Below are 23,635 nucleotides of genomic sequence, written 5' to 3'. Positions count from 1 at the left end.
TTTAAAAAGTTTTTTTTTTGGGGGGGTGTAACAGGCTAGAGAAAGACCCCTCTCCTCCTGAGGCCTTGGAGCACAGCTGCCACTCAGGGTAAAGAGAATTGAACTAGACGGACCACCAATCTGGGTCAGCGTAAGGCAGAGCCATATATTCTTTCAGTGAAAGGGTTAGATCTCATTTGAACAATGAGATCTAATTAATTTTTGCAATGGCTAAATGCTGCAGTTAAGGGCGTATATACATAGACAACTAAAATGGAAGCACAGTAATTAACTGGATCAGCTGTAATTGTCTGGATACGCCCATTGGTAGGCAACCCACATTGGATTGCGCTGGCAAACAGCAGTTGGTGCAATCCCCATGGAAATGCTATTTATTTGTTTAACAAAATTTATATACCGCTTGGTTGTAAGAGAATCTCGAAGGAGTTTAAAATATATATATATATATATATATATATAATAAGGTATTAAAATTTAGTGAATCAACTTGCTGTGCTGGACCCAACCCACATTGACCGACCAACCATCAGTGCTGTAGGGAACTGTGATTGTGAAGAGGGATTGAGGGAAGGACTGAGAAAAACATCCGAAACTAGTTTGCTTTTAATTACAAGAGATATCAAACACTTTGGTTGCTGTACAAATATTCTGCTATGTAGGATCAAAATTAACATGATTTCAAGAAGGGGGAGATGCTACATAGACATTTTCTTACACAGGAATCCATAAAATGAGCTATTATAAAATAATAAATGTACATATAGAACCCTCTTGCTGCCTTGATCAAAGGGACTGCGAAAAGGCAGCGACATCTATGACCTAGGGTTCAGGCTTAGATCGGGGGTGGGGGGGTGAATAAATGAGGATAACAACGAAAGCTTTTGCCCTCCCAAAGGGAACAGAGATCAGAGTCCAGCCCTCATCTCTCTTGCAGTCTGTGGCTGGACCTTGTTCATGCATGCGTGGAATGACTTTAATATATATATATATCAGAGACACACGGTCACTGCAGGAAATCATTCTTCACATTTCCCTTTTTTTAAAAAAGAGCGAGTCCACAGTGAGAGAGGACAACAACTTGAGGTTACGCAATAAGTTAAGGCATAAAACAGGAAATATATTTTAAAACCAATGAACTGCCCACTCCCTTCAGAGAAGGAATCCACAAGAATTCCAGCTCTCCAATTAAAAGGCTCCTCAGTCTCCTACAACCACAAGCTTCTCCAACTCTGTTCCCAGCTTTTGCTCTGTCCTGCGCAATTTTCAGGATGTGCACGGCCCCCTGACCCCCCCCCCTCTCTGGAGCAAATCCACATTGCAGATAGGGTGGTTTAACAGTAATTCTTTTTTCCCAGGGAGTCCTTGGGAGTTGTAGTGTACTTGGCGTTGGGTAGAGAAGTCCTACAGAGGTTATTTCCCCCCACCCACAGAAAACAACAATCAAGCAACACTTTATTACAGTTGCCAGGATTGGGGAGTGGGGAAGCTATTAAAGTGAAACAAGCTTTGGAATAAATTTATTAGATGGTAGCGTAGATATACTTTCCCCCTTTCTCCCCCTTCTTTTTTACCCCACCCATCTTTCTACTTGCCTCCTCCTCCTCCTCCTCCTCCTCCTCCTCCTCCTCCAGCAACCCACTGCTCTTTTGGGTCCCAGTGCATATTCACTGAAGACCAGTGTGTTTGAGCAGCCCTCATAAATGGCGGCTGCAGATTGTATCCAGCAAGCCCAAGCAGTCAGAGCTCATTATAGAGGGCCGTGGGGATTCTATCCTCTGCTTTCTGCGACAGACCTCATAGATTCTGGTTTTAGAAGGCCACTGTGGAGCATTATATGGCTAAGATTTTCGAGAGAAGCAGGAGGTGGGCTTGAGGGTCTGATTATCGGTCCTCTACCTCCTCACCCCAAAACAACTCCAGCAGAGACTGAGCGTTCTAGACTGAGTGGGAACTGGCAGCCCTCCAGATGTTACTGAACTACAACTCCCATTTTCTCTGGCCATTGGCCATGATGCCAGAGTCCAAACATGTGCAGGGCCAGAAATTGCACTTCTCTGTCTAGACATTCTATGGGATCAGAGCTTCCCTCCCTACTGACTCGACTCTACTCAGTTTCTGGGAAACTCAACTGAATTCCTTTGAGCTCCTTAACATATTAAAAACCTCCCCTCCTTTCCCAGATGGAGAGACTTGGATAGCTCTAGGTTCCTCCTCACCATCCACCAAAAGTCCACGTTACACACCAATTATCTGGCAATGAGCCCCAGCCTCACAATCATCCCTTCCCCTTTTAAAGTAGCCCCTTGCTGGGAGATGCAGTGCACTAGACCTGCAACTTATGCACATTTAACTTGCTCTCTCCCCCCACCCTCTTCTTTTATGCACTTGGTGGGAAAATATGTTAAAGGGGGGGCATGGGTGGGGGAACTTTGGCAATCCCACCTGCTATTGCACCCAATGCGTTTTGACTATATGCGATTTTGGGTTTATGCACGATCCCCGGAATAAGTTGTAGGTCTACTGTATACATTAAAAAGGAAATCTTATCACCGCACATGGCAAGAAAAGGCGTTAACAAGTGCAGTTCGTGGTGGTGATATTAAAGAACAGCCCATCAATTCCTACTTATTTCAAAATCACCGTTTCACTAACAAGAGCACGGAGATCTGGGTAGGAAAAAATGCCACCTGAAGAGGGGGCCATCCAGAGATACGAGCTATTAGCCCCAGAGTTGACAGTGAGAACGTACAAGCCACCACCATTCAGTTTTCTTACTGACACAGTGGTGCCTTGTCCCCATTATGTGGGAAGATTAAGAAGCAGCAAAATCCCATTGGGGCAATGCAATTTTGTACCAGCAGGTTAAGAATTCTGCATGGATGGCACCGTACAATCCAGTTACACCTTTTCAACTGTGATTAATGAATCTGGCGAAAGTTACACAGAGCGTAAGTAAGAAACAAACACCCGCAAGCACCTAGGGAAATAAAAAAGCAATCGTTTCCCAGCTCTTAAAGCTGTCTTGCCACGTTATTTATCTCACTATAACAGGAGTTTGATGATGGATTAGCAAGCTTATGAAGAAAAGGTTGTTGTTGGCACCAGAGGAAGACGTGGGAAAGATAGAACAAGAGAGACAACTGGTGATTTGGTGAAGGGGTAGCTTAACTTCTCACCACGGACCAGCTGATATTGTGCTCAGGAGACAAGACACAAGACACGAATTAAAACAGATTTATGCCAACAGTCGGGACGCGGGTGGCGCTGTGGGTTAAAGCCTCAGCGCCTAGGACTTGCCGATCGAAAGGTCGGCGGTTCGAATCCCCGTGGCGGGGTGCGCTCCCGTTGCTCGGTCCCAGCGCCTGCCAACCTAGCAGTTCGAAAGCACCCCCGGGTGCAAGTAGATAAATAGGGACCGCTTACTAGCGGGAAGGTAAACGGCGTTTCCGTGTGCGGCTCTGGCTCGCCAGAGCAGCGATGTCACGCTGGCCACGTGACCCGGAAGTGTCTCCGGACAGCGCTGGCCCCCGGCCTCTTGAGTGAGATGGGCGCACAACCCTAGAGTCTGTCAAGACTGGCCCGTATGGGCAGGGGTACCTTTACCTTTACCTATGCCAACAGTATCCATGCAGGAGAGTTTAGGAAGGCAAGAACATCTATAAGAATGCTATTTTTAACAGAGGGGTGAAAGGACAGATGATTAGGGGATGGTTGTGGGGTTTTTAAATTTTTTTAAAAAAAGGTCTGTCAGTATCAGCCAGTAGATTCCCCTCCAGTTATTATCCTCTCTAGCCTACTAAATTGTATCCAGCTTTTAAAGCACTTAATTTAGAAGGTTGTCCAGTTCATGTTTGATGGAGAGGTGATCTGTTGATGCAACCCTGACCCCATTATAGCTTTAAATGGCAACAACCGAAAAAATATACAAAAAATAAAAGATTGTGTGCTATTTCTTCAGTTGTGCATTTCCCAGTTTGGCCATCGGCAAATAAGTTTACATAAAGCTACTAATGAGACAACATGTGTTTGTGTGCACACAGATATACACAGAGAATGTAAACACACTTTCCCACATGTATCGTTGTTAGTCATTTTGGTACTTTGGTCGACTGAAGAATGGGGTGGGGTGGGGGGTTGGGAACCCACACCTTTCTTACCATCAGAAACTCATTTCTGCTTAGTTGCCTGCAGGCAATTGTTACAGCCACCATCAGTGACTAAGTGAATTGCCCAACAATTCCAAGAACTGTAAATTGTTTACACTTTTGCTCAACCATCAGTTCACATTACGCCCAAGTCATTCCTCTTTCCTTCATCCATCCCATAATCTCTTGACTGGCCCTTTGAGAAGGGAGGTGAGAAAGCTCCTCTGCTTTCTTTCACCTTAAACAGCAGACCCATTGCCCTCAACTTCCTCTCCAAAAGCTTCCATTGTCTTCCTTCCCCTACATCAGAGTTTCCCAAACTTGGGTCTCCAGCTTCTTTTTGGACTACAGTTCCCATCATCCCTGAACACTGGTCCTGCTAGCTAGGGATGATGGGAGTTGTAGTCCAAAAAACAGCTGGAGAACCCAAGTTTGGGAAGCCCTGCCCTACATTGTCTTCCTTTGCTGAGGCAAAGATGGCGGCTTGACTTGCAGAAGCCAACTTGACTTGCAGTTTATTTCCAAGGGAACAAGCCAGATTTAGGTGCTCAGGGCAGGTCACATGGCAACACAGGGGGGATGTCTGCTGGCTCAGGAGGAATAGCCAAGGCCTGCAGCTTCTGTCCCTCAGCACCTGCTGCCTGAAGCAGCCTCTTCACTCTCCCCAATAGCAGGGAGGCCTTGCAGTGTTGTCAGTCCTGCTGCTGCTGGGTATACAGATACAATGATGTACTGAATGCAGAGAAAGAAGTAGCCAGTGAATGGGTATCTGGACAGATAGAAGAGCACCACGGTCAAGGTGTGGATGAGATTAAAAGAAAGTGGTGGGCAGCAAATAAGCAGGGATAACTTCACACTGCTAAATATGCTAGTGGGGTAATAGAACAACATAATGATTGACTAAATAGCTGGACAGGTACATCAGAATATCTGTGGATCCTCCTTCCCTCCATCCTTCCATAAACCATAAACATGCCAATTTATTTCCAGCCCGCCTGTCCTTCCAGCACTCTCAAAAAACAGTTCCAGGTTTAGAGACTGAAACCAACAGTACAAGCGCAGGAGATGGAATCGTCCTTGGCAAGGTAGCCTGATGGATGGTTGCATAAAACAACGGAGAAGTGGAAGGTGAGACAGAGATGGTATCAGTGGTGCACAACCTTGGATTCTGAGACACCTTATAACCAAGATGCATCAAAATATCTGTATCATCCCATGCCTAGGGAGAGTACAATAATTGGTCAGTGTGTGTGTGTGTTTCTCAGTTGCACAGTGCTTTTCTCTCATAAGAGAAGGGAGACGGCAAGAATCACACTGGAGGTACAGCCTGCCTGCCCCTGTCCATTTTCCTCTTGAACGCAACCGTGAGAGATTTGAGATCAATGGCTCTTTGGGATGGGTCAACCAGCAGTCATCTGCAGACAACATTTGGCCCATAGACCAACTCACATCAGAGGGGCTGAGAAATTCTGCCAAAAAGAGGGCAGGAGGAGTGCTGGGGTGGGGGACAGAAACCAAAGCGATCAAAACCAATACCGCTCTTCTTCTTTCCTATAGTCCAATCTCTTCATCCTGTTCATCCTCAAAACTGTAGCCCTGCCCTTCGTCCTCCTCCTCCTCCTCCTCTTCTTCCTCTGCCTCCTCCTCGTCTTCTTCACCACCGCGATGGAGGTGCCCCTTTGGGCTGGAGCTTTCGACCCTCAGCGGTTCCTGTTCCTGCCCTCTGATGCTGTCCCAGTCTTTGTCCATCACTCCCAGCACATCGTCCAAGATGGAAGGCCCCAAGTCCAACTGGAAAGAGAGGAGGGATTCGGCATGTTCCAATGTGGGGCTCTCCAAGGGGAACTTCTGGGGCAGGTCCCAGTCCCTTCCGTTAGAGGGCTTCTGCCGCTCTGCCTTCTCCGGGGTCTGCAGGGCCATGAAGCTGCCATCCGGGGTCGACGTCGCCGGGCTCTGAACTATGCCGTTCCCGCTCCCGGGTGGAGACAACAGTTCAAAGCGGGCATCTCCAGGGCTAGAGAAGGCCCCAGGGGACACATCGGGAGGCAGGCCATTGGCCTTGGAGCCTCCGTGGTTGCTGAGGAAAGACGTGTCGCCAAAAGCATCTCCGCCGCGCCCGATGTGCATCGTGTGCCGGAAATCGCCCAAGGGGGCGCTGATCATGGCCCGGTCCAAACGCGGCCGCTTCTTGGAGTGGGAGACAGGGGACTGCTTGAGGATGGGCATCTGGGGAGGGGGGGAGAGGAGAGAAAGAGAAATGTGTGAGAAGGAGAAAGGGCTGGAAGCTTCCCAACGGAGCCAGCATAGTCCTCACTTGACCTTAGGCAACTCACTCGCCCATCTTGGTCCCCAGCCACAAAATGGAAACCATAGCCTACCATACAGGGCTTTGTGGAGACACACGTTGAAACCCCCTTTTCATTCCCTCCCCCCACAATCATTTTAAAAACTACAGTGTTACCTCGGGTTAAGTACTTAATTCGTTCCGGAGGTCTGTACTTAACCTGAAACTGTTCTTAACCTGAAGCACCACTTTAGCTAATGGGGCCTCCGGCTGCTGCCGCTGTGCCGCCGGAGCACGATTTCTGTTCTCATCCTGAAGCAAAGTTCTTAACCCGAGGTACTATTTCTGGGTTAGCGGAGTCTGTAACCTGAAGCGTCTGTAACCTGAAACGTATGTAACCCGAGGTACAACTGTATATAGAATTTGCAGTTGTATTGGCGGCTGCCTCATCTCTGTCAGATTCGTATCCTGCCCCTCCTTCCAAAAAGGTCAATGGAGGGCTACCCCAATTTATTTGCACAACAACCCTACAAGGTAGGCTACACAGAGAATTTGCTACTTATTCTGAGGCTATTACCAAGCAGAGGTTTAAACCCAGGTCTGTATCCTTGATCAATCCACTTCACTCCACTGGCACTAAGGGTAGGGACCAGAGGCTCCTTCCCTCCTTCCCCAGTTCCTGGCTGAGATTTCAGAAGCAGAGCCTGGGATGAGTGACGGCAGGAACCGTTCCTGCCCCAGCTGAGGGTGCTGAGCTCCCACTCTTGCAGTCCAGAGGACAGCAACTTGTTCAACCCGTTCCTAGAAGAAGGAACGCCTAGGTTGCCATGGGAGCTGGGACTCAGGACTCCTGGGTTCCTTAAGAGAAGGAGAAGGTTGGGGGTGTGGAGCATGGAGGAAAAGGGTGGGGACCAGTGCTGGATTTACATATAAGCTAAACGAGGTATAGCTTAGGGCCCCAAGTGGGAGCCCCCCAAAAGAATTAAAGGAAAAAGAAACCTGGATGTACATTTCCAAAATATATGATAAAAAACAAATAAAATAAAACCTACATAACAGCAACAGTGTTTTGTGTTGTGTAGCTGCCTATGATGTAAGTAATGGGCCCCGCCTGCTAGCCTGCTCTCTAAAATATCACTGGTTTGCTCATTTCTATATATAGGGTGCCTACATTCTGCATGGACTGGTTGCATAGCAAATGGCTTTAGATACCTATTAGGTCCATAAATTACCATATAGCATATATTCAACACACAAAAAGTGACAATTTGTTGTTGACAAAGGACAGCTGGACATATAAAGGACCTTCAGTAGCTTAGGGCCTCATCAAACCTAAATCCGGCCCTGGTGGGGACTGCTAAAATGGAAAAGACAGGGACTGGAAATCTTTGGCTACTACACTTGATCTAAACCGAGAGGCCGAGAAGTGAAAGACAAGTGGGGTTTAGTTAGGATGACAGCTGAAGATAATGGGATCATCGGGACACCACAGATTTAAGCATGGGAGAAATCAGTACAGCCTGGGGACCGAGCCCCAGAGTGGGTAGCTGAAGGGAACACATTCTCTCCCTGTTTACCTCAATTTCCCTCCTGTCCAACTTTTAAGTGCCTCAGAGGAAAGACCTACCTGTTTTTGTACTCTGTACTGTGCCAGACACATGGATCAAGGCTGGCTCACCCATGTGCTACTAGCCCAGAGATGGAAAGAAGAAAGGGTCTCTATCAGGGAGGAATGGCAAGCTAAGCTGACGGACTAAGCAGAAATGGCAAAACCATAAAGCTCAGGAAGCAAGAGGACAAAATCTTTAAAAAGGAATGGGGAAAATTTATAATCTATTTAAGAGACCATTGCAAGCAGAGGAAAACATTAGCAGAATTTTAATCTCGCCTGTAACGTAACAAATATTATGGACAATATGGATTGATATAAAATGTAGATTATCGAATAATGTGCAGTTGTAAATGCTGACAATAGGACCCATGAAGGGGGTGGTGGGAAGTCTTGAGATTCAGAGTAATCTCTATATATGGATAAGCATTTGGATTGTTATAATTTTATATTGGTAAAATCAAATAAAAATGATTTCGTAAAGAAGGGCTGGCTCACCCATGAGCGGCAGTGTTCACTGGGGGAGCAAATCCTGACATTGATCCTTCTCTCCCCCCTCCCCCCCCCCCCGTTCTCGATGTAAGGTAAAGGTAAAGGAACCCCTGACCGTTAAGTTCAGTTGTGGACGACTCTGGGGTTGTGGCGCTCATCTCGCTTTACTGGCCAAGGGAGCTGGCGTTTGTTTGCAGACAGCTTCCGGGTCATGTGGCCAGCATGACTAAGCCGCTTCTGGCGAACCAGAGCAGCGCAGGGAAACGCCGTTTACCTTCCTGCCGGAGCGGTACCTATTTATCTACTTGCACTTTGACGTGCTTTCAAACTGCTAGGTTGGCAGGAGCAGGGACCGAGCAACGGGAGCTCACCCCGTCATGGGGATTCGAACCACCGACCTTCTGATTGGCAAGCCCAAGGCTCAGTGGTTTAACCCACAGCTCCACCTGCATCCCTTAACCCCCTTCTTCCATGGCAGGGAGGGGGGAGCTATATTGGGGTCCGCCTCAGGTGTCAAAATGTCTTGGGCTGGCCCTGACATGGATGGTGCTTTGGAGATACACACAGGAAGGTGGGACTCCTGGGTGCTGCCTGCCTATTGCATGTGATGATCTAAGGTGTGATGATCTAAGAGCCAGGGATGATTCATGCTTTAATGGGGAACAACGCAGCTGCACTGGGGGTAGGAGACATAGTCTGGGCAAGTCCTGGGGAGGGGAGGAGAAGGAGGACAACATGGAGGAGGTGGAGGCCAAGTTAGAAGAAAGCCGGCAAGCTCCGAAGATCAGAAAGCGCTGACAGAAGTGGAAAAAAGGGCAGGGAGGGAGAGTCGAGTCAGCACAGGTGGGAGAGAAAGAGAAACCCAAACACATTAGGAGGCAAGGAGAGAAAAGAACCCAGGAGTCCTGGCTGCCAGCATCCCTTCCTCTCAGCCACTCAACACCACACCCTTCCAGCAGAACACAGGAAGGTAGCTGGCTGCCAATCTCCTAGCCAGCTCTTAACTCTTCAGGTACCAAAAAAACCTGGAATGGGGAAGGACTGGGCCCTTTCCGTACAAGGGAAATTTCACTTTTAAAAAACCCACGATATGTGCATTAAAAATCTACAATAACAGACAAAGTCTAGTGGTTCTAAATCTTGCCTGCTCACTAAGTTCCACCAACATTTAGATAAAATGCTGGTTCTTCGTCATGCCTCAGAAATGCATCCCTCAACTGTGGGGGCAGACGCCAATATTTGGCGCAACTAATTTTTTTTATATACTGAGTGGTTAGATATGCTGATGGTTTCTCTTCCATTATGCATTGCTTCTTTCACTTATTTTCCTATGTGCTCCAAACTGCTTTGGGCACAGCTTTCTGCTGGAAAAGCAGCAGGGGGGAAACCAACATATGTTTTTTTGGAGGTCAGTAAATTCCATAAAAAATAAATAAATACTGAGCTACAGTGGTACCTGCCACACTGCCGGAGCACGATTTCTGTTCTTATCCTGAAGCAAAGTTCTTAACCTGAAGCACTATTTCTGGGTACCTGAAGCGTATGTAACCCGAGGTACCACTGTATGTCTGTAGGGCAGCTCAGGCCCAGAGGCTGATTGTGGCCCTCCAGGCCTCTCTACATGGCCCTCAAGACTCTCCCCAAGCCACACCCCTCACAGACCCTCTTTTGCACCCTCCCTTTGTGTTTTTGCCTGGCTGGAGAGTCTTTGAACTCTGATAATGCTTCTTGCCAGCCTAGAAAGAGAATAAGAGAGGGTTATGTGGCAAACTGGCTCCACCCACTTTCTCTCCTGGCCACGCCCACCACTGGCATGTGGCCCTTGGAAGGCTCCACAGAAGAGAATGTGGCCCCCAAGCTGAAATGGTCCCCTCCCCCTTGCTCTGAGGTTGAGCTCTGGTTGCATGGCCCTCACAGCCATCTCTTCTTGACTCTGTCCATCCCTTATTCCCCTTAGCTACCTCTCCCCACTGTCAAGACTATACTGTAAAGCCCTTGGGGCAGAGACCCAGCTTCACTGCTTAGGTTAAGTCAGCAATGCACTGTGTGTATGTTTTACTTATCACTACCGTTACTGGACTTTATGGAACACAACCCAGCCTAGACTAGACAGGGCTGCAAGGTGGATCTTTCCACCAGATCCAGCCCTGCTTAGCTTCAGATTTTGTTGAAGTTCAAGGCAGCTTTGGTGAACTGACCGCTTCAAAGTGGCTGCATCCATCGTATAACTTCTGCCAAAGTGCTCTTTGCCTGAACTGGCGTATCTCCCACCCTGAGGGCCATAAATGATAAACACCAACCCTGAGCCAGCAACAACAGTGCAATGCTCCACTGGATATAGTTTTTGGGCTGGTGGGTGAGAGATAGAAAAGTTGGTAGGATGGGAAGCCCAGCCTGGTCAATGTGACCCTGGTTAAATGTACAGTATGCTCTCCTCCTTCTAAGCCAGAATTTACATGAAGACAGCCAAGTCCCGGGATAGGCAGAGAAGGAAGACAAATTCAAAAGGTGGCTTTTAAAAGAACAGAAGAACGGAACATCACTAAATGGTGCAGGTAACCAGTGGATGCGAAAGAGATGTGGCACTTGTGTCATTAACTGCAGTCCAGGAGGGATCTATCAAGCAACACTTGCACTAACAGTATACATATAACAACCAGAATTGTACTGGGAAAACTACATTGGAAGTCAGGCTTGTTTTGGGGGTGGTGGGAGAAGTATTCTCCCAAGCATAAAAGAGATTGCATTCACAAATCCAGCTTGCCAACAGCTACTCGCCTGGTCACCTGTGTCAAATTCAGACTCGCCTCCAGGCGACTAGCAGGGAAAACGTTGTGATAACTTGTTTGTTTTTCATGAATGCCCCGGTTGACCAACATAGTCTGTGCGGACAAGTTAGCTAATAAGAAGCGGGGGGCAGTTTGTGGACGGGAAGTTTTCTCTACGCAAGGCTGATTTCAGGCAAGGGGTGTGGGGAGGGGAGAGCAGGGGATAATGCCACAATAAACCCCCCCCCCAACAAAAGTGGACTCTTGGGAGCACGCACTATAACTCATCAATTGTGCATGCAATAACTTAACAGGGAGACGGGGAACAGCTGAGATCCAGAAGGGCTGGGGTCTGACGTGGTCCTGGCACAAACCCAGAGAGGCTTATGCTCCAGCCTCTTGGGAGAAGATATCTATTCCCTCCTTTCCCGTCCATGTTTCCCATCTCTGCGGATGACAGATATGGTTACGAGCCCCGGAGTACGATGACGGAATTTCCTTTGGTAAATGGAATGAAGTCCTTTGAAAGGCTCAGATGTGGCCGAGGTTGAGGAAATGATCGGGAATCGGGGGAGGGGGAGGGGAGGGGGGATGTGATGGGGCAGAGCCATTTAGCCCGGACACCTGGGTTCCCTGGAACAGAACAGTGAATACAAAGTGCCAGCGAAGGGCTTGGGAGCCAGGGCTCTTCTTGGAAAGGGACAGGATTTAATTGGGTTGTTGTGGTAGTGGCGAAACCAACGTGGGTGTTTGAACGTGTGGGTTTGCTGGCTGAGAGGTGGGATATGGGGGGGTTTCAGCATGATGAGGGCCTGGGTGCAAATTAGGTCCCCTACACTGATTGGAGGCTTACAGGGGTGGGGGAAAGCCAGGACTCCTGGGTTCTTTAGGAGGGGGGTCAAGAAAGGGGGCATAGGGGAGGTTTAGCTGCAAGCCAGGATTTTTGATTGCCTCTGGAGAGCATGCCAAGAAGCTCAGGCTAGGGGGCCTATTTACTTTAGCCCCAGCCAACACCCTCTCCTGCTCCCAGCCCAGCCGCTCTTTGATTTATGGCCACTCACTCATTCCTCTTGCCAGACACACACCCCTTTTGCTACACAAATGGTGGCTTCTCCCACCCCGCCCCCTTCTCTCCTGGGATGAGGCACCCAAGGGCTGAAGACCATCTCCACCCACCCACCCCACCTTTCGAGGAGAACCACCCAAACCTGCCCACCTCACTCAAGCCCCAGCCCCACAACACAACTCAGGAACCCTGCAGCTTTTCCCCACCTCTTCCAGATTTCCTGTGCCTTGGCTCCTAAACCCCAGTCCTCTGTTACAGGACCCAGGAATCCTACTTCCCTGCCGGCTGGCTCGAAACCGCTAAATCCCACCCTGCCTTGGGGGGGAGCCCATAAGGCCTGTCTGGCAGCCACTCCCTGCTGACCCCACAATCCTGTCTCCGGGAACTCAGGAGTCCAGACAGCCTGCTGCGCTCTCTCGCCTTCTGACTCGCAGCAGTCGGCTGAGAGCTGTCAGCCACCACAAAGCATTGCTTAGAAGCTCTCAGGCGCTAGCGAAACTCACCTTTGCAAAGAAAACACTCCAACGTCCTTTTCCTTTCCCCCACAGCTCGGGGTGACTCACAGGACTGTCCCGGTCGTTCTTCCTGCTTTTGTAGTTGCCCCGATCCGCTGCCTCCGCCAAGAGGCAGTGCCAAGTGAACCAGAGCCACAAAAAGCGTATATCCTTCCCTGGATATTTGCAGTTGGATCCTGTCGCCACTTTTGTCTAGCTAGGTCCGGGAAGTTTGCTCGCAGTTCTCAGAAATCCCCAGCAAAATTTCCTCTTTTCTCTCTCCTTTCATTTGTCCGCCTCTCACACTCCTCTCTTTCTCTCTCTTTCACCCACTTCTTCTTCGTCACGAGTTTTCACTCCTCCCTTCTTGGGTGGTGGCCCGGAATTTTATTTATTTATACCTGCATTAGAAAGATGAAATCGTAGATGTCAGAAGCTCAAGCAAAACCAAACACACCGCTTGCCCCAAAGAAAAGAAAGAGCGGGGGGGGGGGGGGAGACACAAGCCCCAAATCCGGGGTGGGGGGTGGGGGGTGGAGAGGGAACGCTTGGGATCCAGGAGCCAAAAAAAATATTGTCCCAAGAAGAGGGGAGAGGAAATTTGAAAAACACAAAAAGCCTCTCCATTGCCTTATAAAGTTCACTGCATTCCTGAACTTCCGGACTTGGTTGGCGTGTTTGGAAACCAGGCTAAGCGCCGGATTGAGGAGGATTGGTGAAAGAGCAGAGGGCTGCAAAGAAGGGAATTTGAGAAAGGAAGCATGTGGCTTTAAAACAAAAGTGGCATGTTGAAAAAACAACAGCGAGGAGGTATGGAAAGAGGGAAACTGAAGTGGAGGATGGTGGAAGGGAACAGGGGAGAGACAACTGGGAGCAAGATGGAGGGGGGGAGAGATGGAAGAAGACTGATGGAGAAGGCAAAGGATGCCCTAAGCTATATGGGGGCAACAACTTATGCACAGAAAATCAAACAGAAAAGATAATGGAGCGGCTAGGGACACAAAAGACAACCAGGAAGGGTGATGCAATTGGAAAGAATGGAGGAGTGGGGTACCACATGACTGTGGGGGGCATTAATGTATGGATAAGAAAGATAAACCCAAGGCTGTAGGTTCTGTGCAATTAGAATTTAAAACCTCAACATTCATTTAAAAAAAAAAAGGTTTCTTGCCCTCATGATTGGTTTTGCTGATGGTTCCCATTTTTCTAGGCTATATACACTATCACCTTTTCCTTCACTAAAGGTCTCCTTATGCCCAATTTATTCTAACTGCTCAGTGGATGGTAGAGGGTGCAATTTTTGCATAAAACTCAACCGCTACCTTCAAAATTAAGCAAAGCATGCTCATCACAAAATCTAAGCATATCGGCATAATTAGAGTTTCCTTGGCACCTAAGGTGCATCTCACTGGCACACAACAATAGGCAAGAACCATACATATGAGGAGAGAACGTGTTAAGAGATCTTACTGGTTCCCAAGTCCCATGTAAAAGGCTCCCCGCAAGCAGAAAAGTAGAGCAGTAAGGGGAGGGCTTGCAATGCAGCTCCTCTTACTGAAGCACAGGCTCTCTTCTTGCAGGGACTCTGTGTCACAGGAGGCAAACCTACCATAAAATTGCACCCTGCGGCCTTCTCTTTAATTCCAGGTGTTGCCAGGAGGAGGGTCAGAAACTTTGAATGCAGTTACTTTACGGTGCAAGGCATTATGGGAGGCCAGAGGCACTTTCCCCTTTGTCATGAACCTGTGGCTGATGATCACCACAGAATCCTGCCACCAACAGCATTGAAAACAAGTTTTGAGCCAGATAACCCTGGTATCTTGATCTTAACTGTACCTCTTTACCCTGGCCTTTGACACCTGAGATGTGTGTTTTCAGGACCCCCCTATACCTGTGACTATAATCTTCCAGCTACATTTAATTCTGAATTTTAAATACCATTAACCCATTGTGGGATGTGCTGATGAAGCATGGATATGATTATTATTAATTATTATTATTATTATTAAGCAAGCCAAGGGATTATTTTCAACTTCTGTAGTGTGCAACAATATAAAGGTAAAGGTAAAGGGACCCCTAACCATTAGGTCCAGTCATGGCCGACTCTGGGGTTGCGGCGCTCATCTCGCTTTATTGGCCAAAGGAGCCGGCGTACAGCTTCCGGGTCATGTGGCCAGCATGACTAAGCCGTTTCTGGAGAACCAGAGCAGCGCACGGAAATGCCGTTTACCTTCCTGCCGGAGTGGTACCTATTTATCTACTTGCACTTTGACGTGCTTTTGAACTGCTAGGTTGGCAGGAGCAGGGACCGAGCAACGGGAGCTCACCCTGTCGCGGGGATTCGAACCGCTGACCTTCTGATCGGCAAGCCCTAGGCTCTGTGGTTTAACCCACAGCGCCACCTGCGTCCCTGTGCAACAATATAGAAGGACACTTGTTTTTGTGCAGAACGTATTCCCTTTGCCATCAGGTATACCCTTTATGCAACTGGGATCAAGGAAGACTGGGCTGAAGATCAACAGGTGGAGCTCCCAGACTTACTTCTCTGCCACAGGAATCCTCTTTTTAGAGTTTGTGCACTGACAGTCAGATGGAGGGAGATCTGCAGTCCTCCCAGAGTGTGGATGGATGGATGTAGCCATGGGGGCACAGACAAAAAGCAAAGATTGGGAGAAGGACGGCTGGTTGAAAGGAGAGGAGTTTGGAGATGAATGGTTTAAAGGGGGAGGCGCGATCGCCTGCTAAGATTAGTCAGCTTTAAGAAAAACAACCTTTCGAGAGGCAGATCTATGTCCGTATGTGGGACGCAAGGGGTGAAGGAGGTCGTTGCACATACCGATAAATCTCATAGAGTCAAGAACTTTTTATCTCTATTTATGAGCATCAGGTTCAAAGCTTATGTTTAACACTGAAGTAGACAAAAAAATGGGGGAGATAGACAAGAGGGCAATCCTAGGAGACAGCGGCCGCTATTCTCCTCCTCCTCTTCCACCCCCACCAGACATCTTTGCTCCTCATCTAATGGCAACATCATTCAGATAAGGCTTTAAGAAAAAAGTTAGTATTTCTCTATGCCCTAGTACTGGGGTCAGCAAACTTTTTCAGCGGGGGACCTGTCCACTGTCCCTCAGACCTTGTGGGGGGCCAGATTATATTTTTTTTGGGGGGGGGGAGGAATGAATTCCTATGCCCCACAAATAACCCAGAGATGCATCTTAAATAAAAGGACACATTCTACTTATGTAAAAACACTCTGATTCCCGGACCGTCCACAGGCCAGATTTAGAAGGTGATTGGGCTGGATCTGGCCCCCGGGCCTTAGTTTGCCTACCCATGCCCTGGTATGTCAGGATGGGGCACACACAGCCCACCAGAATATTGTGGCAGATTCCTGAGGTGGAAGAATGAACGACGGCCAGTTCAGGCGGCAAGTGCAAGGGGCCGTGTGTGTTGCCTTCAAGCTAGAACACCAGGCAGAAGGCTGAGCATTTGCTAAAGAGGTTGGTCTTGCTAGCAGTCCTAACATTTAGATTTTAGGAATGAAATCATGGCTAAAAACAAAAACAAAAAACAGCACTCAGAGGTTTTGAGAAATCTGCTGGTCATCTTATTTATTACATTTATATCCCACCTTCTCCCCCCAACCCCCATGGAGCTCAAGATGGCATACCAGGTTCTCCCCCATCTCATTTAATCCCAACAGCAACCCTGTGAGGTAGGTTAGGCTGAGAGGCAGCGACTGACCCAAGGTCCCCCCAGTGAGCTTCATGGCCCAGCGGAGGGTTTGAATCCTCGTCTCTCAGGTCCGACTTCAGCACTCACTACACCACACAGTCTCCCTTATTGGGCTACAGTGGTACCTCGGGTTAAGAACTTAATTCGTTCCAGAGGTCCGTTCTTAACCTGAAACTGTTCTTAACCTGAGGTACCACTTTAGCTAATGGGGCCTCCCACCACTGCCATGCGATTTCTGTTCTCATCCTGAAGCAAAGTTCTTAACCTGAGGTACTATTTCTGGGTTAGCGGAGTCTGTAACCTGAAGCGTCTGTAACCTGAGGTACCACTGTATTTACATTTGAAGGATGGAGCCAACAGAGGGGGCTCAATCGCATAAAGGATCAGGCCACATCTGGCCTACATACCGCACTCTGGTCCCCACTTCTCAATCCCACCCCTGATTTAGAAATAATGTCATTTATTTGAAACTATTTTTAGGCATTATTTTTTTTTGGACAATGCCCATCCAAGGTGGCTTTACAGCCATAAAGCCAAGAAGGAGCAGAAGAAAAAGAAACAGTTAACACAGACGTTTTAAAACCAGAAATAGCTTGGCCCATCTCCTCACGAGAATAAGAAAGCCAGGAAAACATGGCCGCAGCCCAACCAAGAAAACATCACTCCTGGAAGGCCAATTGGAAAGGGCAGATCTTCAAGGCCTTCTGAAAACCCCGCTGCACAGAAGTCTGAAACTCCCTTCCGTCCAACGAGGCTAGAAAACATTGTTCCAAGAATGAGACTAGATGAAAAAAACAACGAATTAAGGCATTTTCCAGCCACGAGCCTGAGCGAGGCAAAATATTGGGGGAATGATAAAGAATTGTCGATTAAGGGGGTGGAGGCGACAGCAGCCAGTAACATGACCTGAAGATAACAATTAGCAAATAATGGGAGATTTTGGCAGCAGCAGAGGATGAGGGACTGGGACAGGAGAGTTTTTATTGAGTACTGGAAAAGGTCATCAACAAGACAAATTAAGAGTTTTCTCCTTAAGTTTACTGGAACCGTGTGCGTGACTTTTTGTTCCTTTAGAAAATATAAGCAAAAAGGGGGGTGAATGCTCTTTCAGCAAACTTGGACCTTCATCAGAGGAGCAGAGAGCGCTGCCTCCTAACCGCTCCTGCTCCAATTTCATAAAGTCAATGGCATTTTCCGCCCATGGATGTTTCTGCTATCAGGGTCTTAGCTGTTCAATTTGCTGTTATCTGAAATGCTTCCTTTCTGTTCCCCCGCACACTGATGCGTCAGCAAAATGATGCATTGCCATGTGACTCATTGATTGATCTCTATCCACGATGGGATAAAAAAAGGAATAGGGAGACCATAGGCCTGGACCACAGCGAAGCGTTTCAGGGAAACTGGGTTTTGACTGGGAATCACAAAGGGAGAAAGGGTTGCTGCAGTCAGGACATGCTCACCACCTTCCCACAGACATCTGTGAGATGTGAGAACAGTGTGAGAACAGGATGCTAGACTAGATGGGCCATTGGCTTGATCCAGCAAAATCTTCTTACGCTCCGTGTGTGTGTGTGTGTGTGTGTGTGTGTGTGTGTGTGTGTGTGTGTGTGTAAGAAATTTAGGTGCAATTCCTGAACTCTCAAAATGGGTTCTAGTCTCTGAAATACAAGAACCACTTTATCCAAGTTGCTTTCGTGTAAGGAAAGTGGGGAAATCCTGTGTCTAGAGGTTGCTCCAGAGTTCGGCAGCTACACAGGGTGTAAATACAACTGAGAGGGGACCTCCTGTTCAGGGAGGTTGTGACCAAAGCTTATTCTGGGGCGCAGGGGTTTGGCAACTTGTTCTTATTCAGGCTGCAGTGTCAAATAAGGAACTGGGAACCAGGAGCCACCTCAAGACTGGTCCAACAAGCTGTGGAAGAAAGCTCTGCTCAGTTGCAACAACTGCCTCCTATGCACACAGCATTTTGCCTACGTACCTGCTTTGGTACACCAAAAGGGCTTCCTTGTAGGAAATTGCTGAGAGTTAAATAGCAGCCCGTCTGGGATCAGACCCCAAAGTCCAGCAACCCGCCAAATGCTAACATGTGAAGGTCTAGCGATGAGGATGGGGTGGAAGGGTTTGGCTGGATCCTGGGATGAGTAGGGGGCTGTTTAGAGTCACAGTGAGGCGCGGCGGATCTGGCCCAACAAACAGCATGTCCAATGCAAGACTGCAAGCTCCTTGGGGCAGGGGTCTGTTTGATTTGCTCATGCTATTCTGTTAAGTGGGACATACATCGGTGATGCTATAAAAAGATGGCGGCTCACCTCTGGTTTCAACTCCCTGTTTGGTCAAGGACACACTGGTTTCCTCGAAGGCAAGTTTTCTCCTGACCTCAGCTTCCCCATCTGCTAAGAAGGGGGAGTAGAACAGCTCACTCACCTTGCACAAGCACCTAATCCAGAGTCAGATCATGGGTCCACCTAGCTCAGAACTGTTTACACTGACTGGCAGGGACTCGCCAAGGCTTTCCATAGGGGTGTTCTCAGCCTGGCCTGAAGATGTCGGGGAACAAACCTGGAATCTTCTGCATGCAAAGCAGGTGCTCTGTTTCAGAGCAATAGCCTTTCCTCTGACGCAAGCATTTCATGCTGACAGGAGCAATTTCACGAGGCTAAAGCACAGCATGTATAACTCCTCCCAGTAGAATCCAAAGGCTGCATTAGCCATGCCGGCTAAATAGAACCTCCATGTTCAGGGGAAGGCTATCTCTGGAGACAAACAGGGAACAACTCTTGCCTTTGTGTTCTGCTTAAGGGGTTCTGGAGGCATCCTTGAAAACAGGATGCTGGGCTAGATGGAACTTGGGTCCGATTCTGTAGGACTCTCTTGCAGTCTTTCTCAACCTGTGGGTCCCCAGATGTTGTTGGACTACAACTCCCATCATTCCTAGCCAGCATGACCAGTGGTCAGGGATGATGGGAGTTGTAGTCCAACAACATCTGGGGACCCACAGGTTGAGACCCACTGATAAGGGGAAGAGAAGCCAGATCTCCGATTTCTCTGGGGAAACAGCAAAGTCTAGTGTGGGCAGAGAATCAAGGAGGAATAAGGAATCAAAGCAGATCATGTATCAAAACATTGTAAACGAACCTCATTTTTTTAAAAAGACAGCTGAGTTAACACCAGCAGCACTAAAAGAGAGACACAGAGAAATAAATCAATAGGAGCCGCAATACCAAAAACAAAACACAAAAATCAATTAACTAGGCAAGCAGGGACAACGAACCACATGACTGCAATTCAATCAGCAGCAACAGGAATCCAAATTTATATAACAAGCGGAGGATCTGCGGCACCCTTCCCCCGCCAAGCGCCCTGGAGACCTGGAACACGCTTTGAACATGCTGTGCGCCATGTGATCCTCAAAGGCATAGGCTTGTGCCCAACTGAGCAGGTTTCGCCAGGGAAAGTGGATGGGCCTTGCCAAATGCAGATCAATGATTTTACATATGCACACAGCAGGAATACAGGAAAATCCACACCTCTGCACAGCACTGTCAGCCCAATAACAGACAACTCAAAACTCTGAAGACTTTTTACACACAAGCGCGCACTGTTTCACAACCAGCAATGTGGATTTTTCTGGGAAATTTTGAATTGGATAATTAGGCTAGTTTGCCTAATTAGGTAACATGCCTGAGGAAAATTTCTGATGCTCTAGTCACTTAATTCAGCATGTTTAATTTACTTGTATTTGGTGAACAAAGCCCAAAACTCTAGAACTGCCAAGCTTGCCCGATATCTATACAGTGGTACCTCGGGTTAAGTATTTAATTTGTTCCGGAGGTCAGTTCTTAACCTGAAACTGTTCTTAACCTGAAGCACCACTTTAGCTAATGGGGCCTCCTGCTGCCGCCGCACCGCCGGAGCATGATTTCTGTTCTCATCCTGAAGCAAAGTTCTTAACCTGAAGCACCATTTCTGGGTTAGCAGAGTCTGTAACCTGAAGCGTATGTAACCTGAAGCATATGTAACCTGAGGTACCACTGTACTGCAACCGGCACCTGTTAATTGTTACTGATCGACTTAGGAGATTTTTCCGCCAAACAAAACCAAGGCTTGGGAAACTGACTGTCCCCACATCACTGTGCGAAACTCACGTGTCCTATGTATGAACCAGCCATGTGCATCACTGCTCACCCACACAATCCTGAGCTGTGCATACAAATACACATATGAACCTTTCAGCCCAATACAAAACAGCCAATAGCCTTCCTAAAAGGGACTGGATCCTTCAGGACGACCCTTCTTGACACATTTGCTCATGTTCCCCTGCAAGTGTGAACATGCGCATGTTCAGAAGGTGTGCAGGTACCTTTTCCGAATGCAGTTCCCTCCAGCGCTAGCCGGCCTCCCACTGCCTGACATCAATTCCTTCCTAACCGGGTATCTTCTGCCTTTGGATGATTTGTGTGTGATTAACTTCTCTCCTTCTGTTTACAGCCTCTTCTCCCTGGCTCACCCCATTTGCTCACAAGTTAGTCATCCACAGGCAATTCTAATCCACACTTCCTCTCCCAGCCAGACCCAACGCATGGACATAGGGAGCACAGAACTCAGGCTGCCCGCAGATCTCCTCTGGTCTCTAGAAACGTTCCCACGACCAGATTCTAACTCATTACTACTCTACACTCCCTTTCTTGGCTCCCAGTCATTGTGGCTTCAACCACTAGTCCACGCTTCCTTTCCTCAAGACTCAGGAGTCTTGAGTCTCTGGCGAGGAACCGCCCCAATATCCACACCGTGGTTCCAGCCCAGTAGTCCAGAGAACCCAGGAGTCCTGGCTCCCAAACCAATTGCTCTTCAAGAGAGTATCCCCGCTTCTAACCCACTAGGCAACACTACCTTCCCAGAGAATCAGGGGTTCCCTGTCCCTTTCCCCTATATTTTCCAACGGAGCCCCGGGACTCTCGAGCCTACTCACGCCCTTTACAGAAAGGAACCCAGGAGTCCCGGCCCACGAAACTCTCCGGGGGGCGACCCGTCGTACCTCTTTCCATCTCTCGAGCAAAAAGTTCCAACCACTCGGCTCAGCTACTCAACTCCGCTTTACAGCTCTGGCAAGCCAGAGGTTAAAAGGGACGGGCGGGTCTCACGCCGCGCCCACTTTCCCTTCCTTGCTCCACTTTCTTAAAGGGATATACCAGGACGAATTCGGGAAGAGGATTGCATGATCAATAACTAAAAAATAAAATAAAGGCTGCTCTTGGGAAAGCTTAAGGATACACACACGATGTAGCCGGAGGAAAAAAAAAGACTGCGGAACTCAGAATGGAGGCGGGTGGGAGAACTGAAGAAAGTTAATGCTGGAAAAGGGGTTTAACCCCCCCTCCCCTCTCCCTTCCCGCCCCCACCCCGGCGGCTAACCCAACCCTAGGATGGAATTTCCTGAAAGTTCCTTTCCCAGGGAGAATAATCAGTTCCAGATGGGAAAAGTGGGGGGAGTGAAAGAGGAATTGGGAGAACTGATAGGAGACGAGAGGGAGAACAGAGAGGGGGTTTGGTGGCAATGTGAGAAGGGGAAAGGGGAGGGGAGCCCAGCACAGGAACGGGAGAATGGGGCAGAGACTAGATGGAGAAAAGAAACAGAACCTAGATAATGGGGGAGAGAAGGCAGATACTGGCGGCCGCTTCACACGTGCGCAGCTTCACGTGTCACACACGCGCGCTGCAGGGACGCGTGGCTACTGCGGCGTTATTTAGCGTGGCGCGGCCAGCCGCATCCTCCCAGGGCTTGGGAGCAAGCGGCCCTTTTGCACGCATGTGTAGGGTCACTCATTCACTGCGCTGTTCTTCATTTCACAAACTTTATCAAGAGCGACGGTGAGGGTTATTGACAGCAAAACGGTTACGGCCAGGATGCAAGCGTTGTGTGTGTGGGGTGTGTGTGTCTTGTAATGTGTGAAGCGACAGTGAAGCAGTTAAGAAAAGTGAGGGGAGGATGGAAATTGAGGAAAGGGGGATAGGAGCGCAGTGGGGGGGGGCGTCCTTCCAGATGGTGGTTTTTGTTTTGTTTTTGGGTGGGATGTAAAGGAGGGTTAAGAACACAAGAGCCCAACTACACAGCATGTTGGTTATGCATCTGTACACTTAAGTGCAAGATGGGGTTTGTTTTGTTTTTTCAACACCAATTGCCAACAATTGGAACCCCAGCATGGGGGGGGGGGTCGGGGAGGGAACTGCACCCCCCACCTGTGTTGTGGGGCTGAAGGCTCCTGCACTTGTAAATTACACAGGGGGAAAACTCCCCTTGAAGTTAATGGGATCACACCTAAGATCTACCTAGGTTGGCATCATCCTTCCCACAGTGGCCAAGCAGATGTCCACGGGTAAAAGGTAAAGGGACCCCTGACCATTAGGTCCAGTCGTGACCGACTCGGGTTGCGGCGCTCATCTCGCTTTACTGACCGAGGGAGCCGGCATACAGTTTCCGGGTCATGTGGCCAGCAGGACTAAGCCGCTTCTGGCGAACCAGAGCAGCGCACAGAAACGCCGTTTACCTTCCCGCCAGAGCGGTACCTATTTATCTACTTGCACTTTGACGTGCTTTCAAACTGCTAGGTTGGCAGCAGCAGGGACCGAGCAACGGGAGCTCACCCTGTCCCGGGGATTCGAACCGCCGACCTTTTGATCGGCAAGTCCTAGGCTCTGTGGTTTAACCCACAGTGCCACCCGCATCCCTGATGTCCATGGGAAGCACCCCCAAAACAAAGAAGGGGGCAAGAAGGTACTAGCTTTCTTCTCCTACAGTTGTTCTGTATTATGTATTCAATCACATGCTGCCCTTGAATGTGGCTCATATACTTAATATGAGCTTACGCTCTTTTAAGCCATCTCAAACAGTGGTCCTTGCTACATCTTGTGACCAGGAATTCCACAGAATAATTTTGTGTTGAATGAGGAAGGGCTTCCTTTGGTCTTTCCTGTGTCTCCAGTCGATCCATTTCGTCGGATTACTCCCAAGGTCGGGCATTAGGGTTGGGCGCATCGTGTCCCA

At 48.6% G+C, this 23,635-nt stretch overlaps 1 protein-coding gene across 3 annotated transcripts; it reads right to left on the bottom strand.

Moving 5' to 3' along the window:
* Positions 1-585: 585 nt before the first annotated feature.
* On the bottom strand, positions 586-21,950 carry CDC42EP5 (CDC42 effector protein 5). Of its 3 annotated transcripts, XM_028751845.2 has the most exons (4): positions 21,629-21,950; positions 12,868-13,259; positions 11,611-11,745; positions 586-6,371 (listed from the first exon to the last, which is right to left on the bottom strand). In XM_028751845.2, exon 4 carries the CDS (start codon positions 6,369-6,371, stop codon positions 5,697-5,699), a length of 675 nt encoding a protein of 224 aa, XP_028607678.2. In that variant the 5' UTR covers positions 11,611-11,745; positions 12,868-13,259; positions 21,629-21,950; the 3' UTR covers positions 586-5,696. The 3 variants fall into 3 exon arrangements, with proteins under 3 accessions (XP_028607678.2, XP_028607684.2, XP_077773207.1); XM_028751851.2 differs by lacking the exon at positions 11,611-11,745 and having other exon boundaries at positions 21,629-21,946; XM_077917081.1 differs by lacking the exons at positions 11,611-11,745; positions 21,629-21,950 and adding an exon at positions 21,563-21,587.
* Between the last annotated feature and the right edge of the window lie 1,685 nt (positions 21,951-23,635).

The sequence above is a fragment of the Podarcis muralis genome, chromosome 13 (assembly GCF_964188315.1).
Source record: "Podarcis muralis chromosome 13, rPodMur119.hap1.1, whole genome shotgun sequence".
Lineage (NCBI taxonomy): Eukaryota > Metazoa > Chordata > Lepidosauria > Squamata > Lacertidae > Podarcis > Podarcis muralis.
This window is presented reverse-complemented; position numbering and strand designations above follow the sequence as displayed.

What these genes read in the sequence shown, in the direction of transcription:
- CDC42EP5 (XM_028751845.2), bottom strand. Translation starts at nt 6,371, where the DNA reads ATGCCCATCCTCAAGCAGTCCCCTGTCTCCCACTCCAAGAAGCGGCCG.